Source organism: Dromaius novaehollandiae, chromosome 3, assembly GCF_036370855.1.
Source record: "Dromaius novaehollandiae isolate bDroNov1 chromosome 3, bDroNov1.hap1, whole genome shotgun sequence".
NCBI classification, from domain to species: domain Eukaryota; kingdom Metazoa; phylum Chordata; class Aves; order Casuariiformes; family Dromaiidae; genus Dromaius; species Dromaius novaehollandiae.
Window position 1 is genome coordinate 28,019,713 of NC_088100.1, and position 11,987 is coordinate 28,031,699.

The following is an 11,987-nucleotide window of genomic DNA, read 5'->3' on the forward strand; positions in this document are numbered from 1 at the left end:
TTCCAGTTTCCAAAAATATCTTATGTGCACAGCAAATCCAAAGTGATACAGATCAGTAAGGCACATATGCTTTGTTTCAGTCTCTTAAGAATGCAACACTGTGACTGACCAAGATCCTAATGGTCTTACACACTAGCATGCTCCAAAATGTACACCGTGAATTATCACGCAAAAATGTCAGTGGGACTCTTTCGGTCTCTTTGGAGATGGTTTCATATACAAAATCTTCTGATTGTACCAAGTCATAATATTTATCAACAGTTACTTTAAATATTTATATTCTGAAGCCTAGATACACTGTATTTTAATTTAATATTTACATTTGGTACTTGGTCTCCATCTAGTGGACAAACACAGAATGCACTCATTTACATAACCAATTAGCTAAGAACTGATTTAAGATTCCTTCAGCAAATTTAGATTAAATTAAGATTCCTACAAACAAACTCGCATGTGTCTGTGCAAATACATATATTTGTATATAAACAGTATTTTGTTAGAAGCAAAAAGCTTTTACAAAAGGAAAAAAAGTTACTACCAACAAATTATAAAACCAAAACTTGGAAGATCTCACTTTTTAAAAGTCTCTCTCCTTTAAGTTCTTAATAAGGCTCAATTTAATACAAAAAGTCCTCTTTCTGTTGGTTTTGCTCTGCATACATAGGGCCAGATATTCAAAGCACCTCTATTATGTCTGTGCTAAATGTATACATGCAAAGGGTAGAATCAAGCTGCTGGCACAGGATTTTTATGTGCATAAAAATGAAGCTTTTTGAAAGTCTTGCAATGAAATGTTTACATTCACACCCTAAGCCAATAAACCAGCTAGAGGAAATTTAACACAGTGAAGCTTTTAGCTTCGCTCTTTGTACAAGTTAAGTGAGGAAATGAAAATGAGCTTCTCTACATAGAGTCTCCTCCACAAATCTTTCAAGAGAAGAGGGTTTAACTTGGTGTTGTAATTCAGGGATCAGATCCATGACTTTACAGAGTTTATGTTTCTGAGCATGGAGACCTTAAAGAGATGAAAATTCTCAGCCAAAGATGGCCACTGCTGCAGACCAACAACATACCGGTGGCCACAGAAGCTCTACTCAGGAGTCTGAACCCATGATCGTACAGAATTCTGAGACGCCTGAGTCAAGGCATACTGATAGTAAGTCCCTCTTAAATGGGTCAGTTCATAATTACATATTGCCATGAAAGTTTCCACTTCCAGACTTTTATCGATATTGAACAATTTTTTTTTTTTAATAGCTGAAGAGTCAGCATGGGAAACAAGCTGGTTATGCTGGTCTAGTTCTACCAGATTCTGTCCATGAAACTGGTATGCAGAGTTAAATTATCTTCCCTCTCTAAGGTACAAAGGGGATTTTCAACTGCTACTTTCCCATCAATAAGAGATTGATCCCAGACTGTTAGGGATAACAAGTCTATTCAGCACAGTAATGGGAAAGAATTATTCTTCTCAAATCAGTGGGTTCTCACCTAGCTGCCTCGGGCCAACAAAGGTCACACTGGGTCAAACTATTTAGGATAAATGTAAATCAAACTGAAATTCTGAATGTTAATCTTGGGGTAATCTATCCCTTATTATATTCAACTCAGTAGCAAGGAGACAAATAAATAAGCATTTGTGGGAAATACTGCAAGGAAAATAAAGAAATGTTATCAATCTATAAGTATTACAATTTCTTTCCAACTCAAAATGCTACTCAGGCATTTTGTACTGTCATAAATGCAGAGAGCTTAAAGCTAGAAGGGACCACAAGGTAATCTAGTCTGGCCTCCTATACAACACAAGGCATAAAATTTCATCCATTTGTTAGTCCAATACTTGACTAAAGCAGATCTCCTAGTAAAGCATCTCGTTCTGTTATCTAACTTTAAGAAACAAAAAATTTACAACTTCCCGCAGTAATTTGTTTCATCAGTTGATTTCTTTTAACGCAAGCTGCTGTATCAATTACAGTAGTCTTTCCTACTCTGTGGTAAATAAAACTTACCTTAGTATAGAGAGATTTGAAACGATCTGAAGCACTGTCGAGTCTATTCTGCACTTCAGTATAAGTAGCTGAAGTATCAATACCATCTTTGTCAACCTTAACACCATCTCTTTTGCTGCAAGACCTCGCAGCGTCTAAAACTCTTTGTCCAGAAATTGTAATATACCGTAAATCACCTTTGTGAGATATAACATCTTCTGAAAAACTCTTCTGCCTTTTCAGTTTGATCATAATACCACTGAAGTCAGAAGCACCAGCCTCCAAATTGCCAAGTTCTTGTTCTGACTGCTGCAGCCAGGTTTCAAATTCACTATAGTCTGCATCAAATTTCTCAAGTTCTTCCCTCAGAGAATGAGTTAACTTCATTTTCCTTTCTGATTCAGCTAAAGCAGTTTCATACTGAGCCTTCAGCTCTTTCATGTTCCTTTGCATCTTGTCTTTTTCTTCAGGGGAAAGGTAGTGGCCTTGTTTCTCAAGTAGTGCCTGGGCAGACTGAGTTGCTATTATGACAGCCTGCTGCTGTGATATAATTTTCTCATGTTGAGCCTATATGAAAAGAATAAATATTATGACTATCATCATCTCAGAACGTTTCATTAGACCATTATTGTCCTGAAATCTCTGCTGAATTCTGTTTGCAAATGAGGAGTAAAGCAAAATCCATCAAATGATAAAAAGCTTTTCTAATATTCCTCTCATTTGTTAAAAAATATTTTTGAGCAATCTAACTTGAAGCTTGACTCTTGGTCATATTTATGTACAGTTTCAAAATTTTAAGAAATATCCAAAGGTAAATTCAGACAGATACACAGCACATGACCGAACAATGTCTTCATCATCAGTGGAATTTGGAGATACTGGGATATATATCACACACGCACTTTCTCCTGTACTTCTAAAAGACAAGTTAGTAGAATAAAACTTAACTCTTATTGTAGTGTACTTAGTGTAATCAAAGTTTTCCTAGTTCTCTGTCTCAAAATAGCATTTATTAAAAGTATGCAAAGGTAGACAGCCTTCTAAATCACAATCATTCCATTTCCTAACACATGTATTGTTCCTGTCATCTCAAACAGACCAAAAGGGGTGAAAGCACCAAACATTAATAAGACTACAGATACTTCCTTCTAATGTTCTGAGCAAACAAACATTATTCCCCAGTTTTTATATTTTCATTTTTGAATTTCAAGAGCAGCAATTCTTACGAAATATATTTGGTTATGAAACAGGTCCTTTTGGAATTAAAATTCCGGGCACATTCTGTGCATGTAAATTGTTTCAACCTCATCAAAAAGTAGTAAATCATAGGAACTACAATTGCATGCTAAAAAAAAAAGTCTGTATTTCAAATAGATTATTTCAGAAATCTCCATTCTTGAAGCTCCTCAATTCCCATGTAAAAATGATTATGTAAAACAGACTAGTATGCTTTTCTTCCATGTGTATGGTAGGCAATTATCCAAAATTAGATTACAGGTTCTGTTGATTCTGTAGCCATTAGGGGCACTACAGAAACATCGAACAAGTGGAAACAAAAGTATGACATAATTTTGAAGTTTTATTTCCCCTTTTTGATCACCTGTCTCAGAAACAAACAAAACAAATTTTTTAATTTTTCTTAGGGTTTTTTTAAAATAAGAAAGCATGATCAGCTCCATTGACTCCACCGCCAAACCACACCTAAAAGGTCCTGGCTGCTAAACTGTAACTCAACAAAGGCTATAAAATTGAGTTCTGTTATTTTTTAATTCTTCCCATTAACTTAGCTACAGAATCTATTTTTAAAATGATGCACTGTGGTTTTATGTACCTCATCCAGCTGAAGCCTTCAAATAGTGCTTTGGCCATGGATAACAAGGGTTAGGACATGCAGATTATAATTTCAGCAACTGTTATTTGCAGCTAATGGTAATCACTGTTCAAGGGGAATCTCATGAGATCATTTTGCTATTACAAAGATTCTTGGAAAAGTCACATGAAGAGTATAAATTTATGTCACTGCTTTTCACATATTATTTACCTGTAGTACAGCCAATAAAAATTTGATTGTACTGCACTAATTTCTGACTTGAAAGAGTCTATTAAGAATAACAGAATCGTTGTTACGATTCTCAACATTTGCCTTGGAGAACATCTCCATTTTCTTATTTTTAACAGGAAATAACCACCGTAACAGTTAAGTACTGACAAATTTGCAGTACCTTCTAACTACCAAAATACCTGTCAGTGTATATCACTAATTTCCTAGTGCCCATTCCAAAGTCTATTGCAGAAAGGATGTGAATGAATTCAGTCTTGTTGAATAAGGATTAACATGCTTAACGTCTAAGTGTTGCATAGGTCCAGTAACAGTACCTTGACCCTCTGATACTGCTGGTTCAGATTGTCTTCTGTGCTTTTTACTAGTCCATCCACCTGAGTTTCAATGTCTTGCTGCTCCAGCAGATTGCCATTGACATCGTCCTCCTCTCCTTTGAAAGCTTTCACATCTCCCTCTTCAAAGTGTGTCCCATTCTGTTCTATCGCCTGCTTAAGCTTCCTGCCGTGCTCCGCTTCTTTGTCCACATTTGATAACCAATCCAAGAGATTTTCTATCGTATTTTTACTCTCTTCCAGCTGTTCTATGGCTGCAACCTACATTGAAATTTCACAGTTTCAGTTCAGAAATATTCTTTGGGCACTTATACAAACAGACGATTTAAGATATGTTAACATTATAAAATGTGTTAATTGACATACATGCTGCTGTTTTTAAAAAGAATATAAAACAGCAAATAGTTTATTAGTTACCCACATGAAATACTGTTTTAATCTTATCTTTAATTATTTTAATCTTAATCTTTAATCCTTAGCATATTGGTAAGAGGTTGCGAGATTAATCCCCCAAAACTCGTAAACAGTTTGAATAAATAAATAATGGTTGCCTAAGAACCTTTTCTGTCTCCTGCTTAATTGCTGTTGTCATAGCTTTATCCAGTTCTTTTTTGGACTCTTCTGCCTTCTGGCTAAGGAGCAAACACTTTGTTTTAGCTTCATTTAGTTTCTGTTCAAGAATAATCTTGTCTTCTTGTGACAACTTTTCTCCATTCTCTTTCAGGAACATTTCGGTATTTTTCACAATCTCTGCCAATGCCTGTGCACTCTCTCTCATGTCTTTTTGTATTTCCTTTTGGGAAAAGAGAAAGCAAAGAGGGGTAAGTAAATTATTCACCAGAACTTTCAGGTTAAACCTATTATAACTACCTCTGATTTGGGTACAAGAACTACATTTCTTTACTTGAGAGTACATGACATATTACTTAGCTGCAGACTAAGATTATTAAAAACAAAAAACAAAAAACCAAACATCTGACAATGTTTCTACAGCTCAGTCTGCGCCTATCATCTCCGAGGACAGCTAAGTATTTTTTTAAAAAGATTGCAATTTGGAAGTCTTGGCTTACACTTCCCTTCTGACTGAGGCCACTTATTTCTTTCTTTAGTAGCTCAAATATTCTATTCTCCATGTACATAGAAGAAAATATACGTATTTCTTAGCTATCAAGAGATACAGTAAATCTGCTACACCACATTTAGTAAGGTGAATCTCTGGAGAAATTCAGTTCTATTACTATTCTAATGGAAAGTTGCAGAGGGGGACTGAATACAAGCCAGAAATTTGTGCTCATCTTTTCCAGGTAGATTTCCCCTATTTCCTGGTTTTGGTCAGGCCAGAAATGTCATAAGAACTTTTTTTAAAAATGTAATTAGTCATAACAATCAAATCAAATCAATCATAATGTAATCCTTTCAATCTCAAAAGAATGTTTAATTCCATTACATTTTGTATGGGACTGATGTTTAGTTTTATTTTAAGCAAAGCACTTTGCCTTGTCGTATGATAGTGTTGGATAGAAGATCTGCCTTCCAATTACCTGAAAGGAGCTTTAATTATTAAAGTAACTCTGGTTTTGAATATATTTGCCCAATTATTGAAATAATAAAATGTTTTTCTTCTATATGTAGTGTAATACTTGATGCTACAATACATAAAAGATCTGACTCTCATTTTAGACTGGGTTTTGCCACAATTATGTATATAGCTTGGTAGCTAAAAGGACAACTCATTTTAACACTTCAGCAAGTATTTTAGAATGATTTTCCTAGAAACATTGTATTAGAACAAGATTTTCTTTCTCTGAGAAAGATATCTGTGCTCCCACCCCACACAGATGATTAAGGACAAAAGCTCTCCCTGACTTAATCTACAAGAAACCTTTTTTAAGCCCCCATTCCCTTCCCTAGGCACACTTCTACAACGGTGCCTACAAGAAATCAGCCAGCAAACAACTGGCCTGTTATGCAGTCTGTTAGACAGTCAAGGGCAGCTGATATTTATTTATATTAAAAAAATGAAGTATATGCTATATCATTCCTTCACTTGCACGGATTATTCAATATCCATGTAGATCATGAACTCCTCAGAGGTACTCTGAGGGTACTTGTGTCTTTCCACTGACTATAAAGAGATCTTAAACTAACTCGTTGTGTTACTTCGAAGATAATTAAAGTGAGGCAAGATGAATCAAGAAATATCTGCTTTTACATATTACCGATCGTGAATTGGTGCTCTACAGTGTTACTACTGTAACCAGTACAAGGAGGAGGAGGAGGAAGAGCAATATTAAACCCTCTAGTCCTTTAACTGTCAAAACCTCAACTAATGTCAGCCACGACAGAGTAAAAGCTTATAGATGATGGTCCCTGGCCTTCAGTCAGGATCCTGCCTGGCGATCTAAAGGCCTGAACCTCGGCGGGCAGAGCGCAGCAGACTGCCAGCATCCCTGTCTTGTGCCACGAGGGCACCAGGGCCAAGGCAGATCCTCACCTCGGGGCGCTCCCCGTCTCCCTGTCCTGGCGGGGCTCCCCACGCACAGCACTGCTTTCTCCGGCCACCTCCTCCCAGGGGGAGCACCGAGGCACTGGGGCCACCACCCTTCCCCACCGCAGGGGACCTGGCCACTGTCACACACTGCGCCTCACAGAGGATTGCCAGCCAACACATGCCTCTGCATCAGGGACACACTGGGGACAGGACCAGACACAGCAGCAGCCAGGCAACCCCAAGGGCCCCAAAACACACCAAGGCCAATTCCCCAGCCCTTCAGTTCCCTCCTGCTCCCCCAAGGCCTTGCAGCAGGCACTTCCTCTGAAGGACCCCTCGCAACCCTGTGCGTGGGCAGTGCCCACCTCGAGAAGGCAGGGAGGAAGGGCTCTCAAAGGGGCGCCTCAGGCCAGCTCTTGCCTCTCTCTTTTGCCTCCGCTTCCCTTCAGGTAGTCACCCAAGGGGCCTTCCTCCTGAGGGCCCTTTTGGGCTTTAATGGAGGAGGCAGAATCCCTTTGACACCACTCGCCCTCTCGTGGGCCTTGCTCTGGGGGCTCACAAATGATCCCCTGGGGCCAGACAGATGCACTGACCAGCATGGACCAGGCCAGCACACCAGTCGTAGACAGGCCGGCTTCCAAAGAGGAAAACAGGCCAAGGCTGCCGCTGGTCTCAAGGATTCGGATGCCACTGTCTCACGAAGGGCTGGGATTTCTCTTGCAAGCCCAACCTTGAGCCGAGCCAGCAGCTTTCAGCACTGCACGTGCCACATGGAAAATCCAGTGAAGGCCTTGCTGAAAGGCACGGTCTCGACAGGAAAACAAACAAGCTGAAAGGGCTCTGTTACATAGGGGCACCAAGGAGTCTGCAAGCATCACTAGAAAACCAGAATTCATAACAAAACAAGAGTGAGGCAAGGGAAAGCCTCAGGCAACAGAAGGTCTTCTGTTTGAGTTCAGCAATACTGTGAACAAGAATAAGCACCCCCTGACACCAGCTACAAAGCCAGAATATGATTTTAACATAATAAGCAAGTGTGATTTTATCACATCTGACAGAAACGGTCCTCAACTAAAGAATCACACAACAAATCCAAGGCCTGCTAGAAGACCACTTCTTGAAACTTTTCATACATGCTCCCTATTTTATTGCCTTCTAGTTTCAAGATTTCTTTTCTGCCATTGGTACATAACTTCAGTGTTTTCATGGTCAGCAGTTTAAAAGCTCTCCTTTAAACCTTCGCTTTGCTAGGCCAAACAAATCTATTGCACTCTCCTCTCACATGATAGTCATCTTTTCCAATGAAAGTGCCTAATCACTCTCTTCTGCACTCATTCTTCATTAATGTATCTGATTAGAAGCGTACATACCTCCTGCTTGGTCTGGTACTGTTCTAACTCAGCCTTGCTGTCTCCAATAACAAGAGACTCTTGGTGTCCAATTATTCGATTTTCAGTCTGTGTAAGCAAATCGCACATTTCCTGCAGTTTCTCTTTGCATTCCTGCTGCCGTTCAGCCACATCCTATATCAGAGCCAAATACAATTGAACAATAAAATAAAAACTTCCTCACTACAGAAGCTAACAGACACTCTAATAGGAGCTACCTTTGAAAAACATATCACAAAGCAATAATTTTAAAAGTATGCTGTAAACATGATAGCAGTGGTACACAGAGCAAGATGAACATATAGAAGTTATGGATAAACCTCAGATATGCTGTAAGTAAAAGAGACCATGTTTGATGGAACTGCCCAGTAGAAGTCTGGCCATGCACATTATGTGAAAGATGAAACCTCCACACGACAGGAGTGAAAATCCAATCTCTTAATCGCTTGAAACCTGTGATAAACGCTTATTAATTCTGAAAAAAGGATATCAAAACAGAGGTTAGTTGTGATTGTGAGTTAGCTCTGTTGGTATGCATAATATGTTACCTGAATAGAAAATGCTGACCTTTTAAGCAGTAGGAAAGAACAAAACATGCAAGATCATTATTCTTACTAAGTCCTAGATAAGTACCTATGCCTGTCCTTTACCCAGTTTTACGTTTCTTTGACAGAGTATAGAGGAAATGTTCTTAGAATGGCAAAATAACACAAAGTCATCAGAATGCTAGAAAACCTTTCACTACCCATAAACTGGGGGACAAGGTGGTGATTCTGAGTCTTAACTGTGCTTTTACGACAGAGGAGGAGATGCAGTTCCACTGCAGTATCTTATTGGCCTCCCTTGACTATAAAAGCAAAGGCTGCTTATGCTTGCCAACTGCAGCCATACCAGGTGAAGAGGTAACTGCACCAACTTGACCCACAGTTTCCGCAATGTCTGGCCTAGAATCTCAAACCTGTTAAGCTGATGTACTCATATGTCTGTTCCTCTAACCTGTTTCAGTCAAAACGAGCCATGCTAGCAAAGACTAGATTAAACAAATCCAGTTCTTTGACTATAAAGATCTAGACAAAGATCACAGAGCAGATGACTTGGCAGATCAGAAAAAAGAAAATCTCCAGCAGAACAGAAGTGATGAGCAATGGTGGTAGAGTAGATACTCATTGATCAGTACAGCTGCAGCAGCAAAAGACTTGAGTTCACTGTTTTATTTATTTACTGATACAGCTTCTAAACAACCAATGCTTGTGAGGAATCTCAAGTAAATTTCCCTCATTGCTAGAAATAGCAGACCCGGGCACCTCAGGCTGTAGAGATCATAATGTCTGAAACTGTATTCGTCTGCAATCTAATATGCTGGTTCTGTGAGCTGTGATTGCACCAAGGAAAGACAGAAATGACAATTCACCAAACTTGATCAATACAATCTTTGTAGAACTATGAATGTATCCATAATAAACTTGACAAGATAGGAATACACTTAATACTGCATGCTGGTATTAAAATTCCTCATCCATAGACAAAAACACTCAGCACACATTTACACAGAAAGGCAAACCTTCTGATCACTCAGTTCTTGCGCTGCCTGTAACTGAGTCTCTAAACTTTCCACTTGAGATGTTATTGCTTCCTGTACTTCCTGAAAAGATTTCTGGGTGGTATTTAAGAGCCTCAGTAGCTGTTTGCTCTGATTAGGAGAAAGATCTTGGGCATGTTCAGAAATGAAGAACTGAACATCAAGGGCAGTGGACTCCAACTGCATTTTCATACAGCCAAGCTCTCCAGCAGTATTCTGTAAACGAAGAGAAGCAAATGACTAGCAATGAAGACAAATTCAGTATGGATAAAACACTTAGAAATATTACTATCCTTGTACTTAACCCCATGTTCCAAAATGCTTCTGAGAGGCATTTTAGCCACAGTAAATCAAAACTCTGTCTCAGAATCATTCTGACAAATTCAGACAGGCATTTGAATGAATTTGTGCATGGTCTTCTCTTGCGACAATCCACGTTCAAGTAATAAGTAAGATGACCTTGAACCTCTTTCTTTCTTCGCGTTTTCATGGATGTCTAAGAACTGGCTGACCTTCAATGCTGAAAGATTTATGATGAGCATGTGTTCACCTAAATGGCAAGTTAGCTCCATAAAACACCAATCTGAAGACCTAGAAATGTTAAAATGTTTATCAAAAGCATTCCTGTCCTTAACAACACAATGACATGTCCTAGTTCCAGTAGCATGGCAAATTCTGTGCATAGTTACACCTGTGCATCCCTTATGACATTACCATGCCTACTGGAACCCCATTAAAGCATGGAAAAATAATTTTATTTTTACCATTCATGCATATATGAACATTAGTTTAAATTGATTTGATGTGTTTTTCATTACTCATTTCAGTGCAGGGTGTAATGAAGAGGCCTTTCATGGCTTCTTATCTTTCCCCATTTTTTGTTTCCTTAAAACACTCACATGTAATTGATTAGGAAGGTGATTAAACTTCAGTAAAGAATCTGGATCCTATGCATTAAGATATAATTTTAATAACTGAAATATTTGTAACATAAACTAGATTTCCAAAAAGGGCCAGATTTAATACAACAAATGTAAACAGAACCAATAGTTTTCTGAGTAAGCCGAACTCTATCAAAAAAATTTTAAGGAGAACAAGCAAATCAACAATATTTTTTTAATGGATCATCAAGTAGTTGTGTTCTTAAGCAATCAGTCCTAGCTGTCTGTTTAAGCAGTAGAGGTTAACAAGCAGTTATAAAAAACTGGCTAACATTTTGTAATAAGCAGAAGCAGCAACACGTGCCATAAAAAAAAAAATACTTGCCTTGAGGAGTTGTAAACTTTGCTTCATGTCTTCTATATCATTAGTGTTCACTATGAAGTCACTCACAACTTTACTTTTTTCTGTGATCCAGTCTGAATACCTCTGCAGTTTGCTTAAAAGTTGCTGGTGTAATACTGCAAGCTTAGACTAGAAAGGGAAGTTATATATTTATTTATGCCCCTGTAGTCTAACTACATTTTCCATCATATTAATTAGAATCATATGTATATTTAATATTCAGATAAAACAAAGCCAAAGCAAAACCCTTCTTTGTAGCTCAATTACTTTGAAGAGAACTGAGATGAAATACACAAATGTATACTCATAGAAACATACCATTTCAGAGTCAATAGCACAGATTATTTGTTTTGCCCGTTTTGAAGATGTATCACAGACCACCAGAAATGCTTCCTGCAAATAGTCATAGCTTATCTTTAGCTCTTTAAGTTTCTCTTTGAGCATATCTCCGTGAGAAAGCCTTAAAAATTCTTCTGTCAACTTCACATCTTTCTTTAGTATAATGGCAAAGGTAGCCAGCTCTGATTCAAATGACTGCAAAGAGAAATATACAAAATGTATTGTTACTAAGCAAGAAAGACATTTAAAACCAAATTAATTTAACTATATTCAAAATCTCTCTTTTTTAACGAATGGCCTTTCCTAGCACCTAACACTGAAGTGCAAGTATGAAGCACATTTTACTGACCTCCATTTGTTCCAGTTCATCTTTCAGTGTTTCCAGTTTGCTACTAATAGGTTGCTGATTATCTAGGTAGCATTTCATATCTTGAACCACAGCCAAATGCTTTTGTAGTTTCTCTGCTAACTTTAAGCACTGCTGTACTCCACTGAACTGAAAATGAGTTTAATAAGAAAAGGTTTTA

General features: G+C 38.1%; 1 protein-coding gene across 17 annotated transcripts in view; it reads right to left on the reverse strand.

Moving 5' to 3' along the window:
• Positions 1-11,987, reverse strand: part of LOC112996840 (dystonin) — a 306,620-nt gene that overhangs the window by 100,969 nt on the left and 193,664 nt on the right. For 16 of the 17 annotated variants that reach the window (XM_064508599.1, XM_064508595.1, XM_064508610.1 and 13 more), the window contains 4 exons: positions 8,241-8,393; positions 4,939-5,172; positions 4,362-4,640; positions 2,007-2,552 (listed from right to left, as the gene is read on the reverse strand). In XM_064508599.1, coding sequence (XP_064364669.1) covers positions 2,007-2,552; positions 4,362-4,640; positions 4,939-5,172; positions 8,241-8,393 — 1,212 coding nt within the window. Of the gene's footprint in view, positions 1-2,006; positions 2,553-4,361; positions 4,641-4,938; positions 5,173-8,240; positions 8,394-9,819; positions 10,054-11,103; positions 11,251-11,439; positions 11,656-11,809; positions 11,957-11,987 lie in introns of all 17 variants that reach the window. The other variant, XM_064508609.1, reaches the window with a different exon arrangement.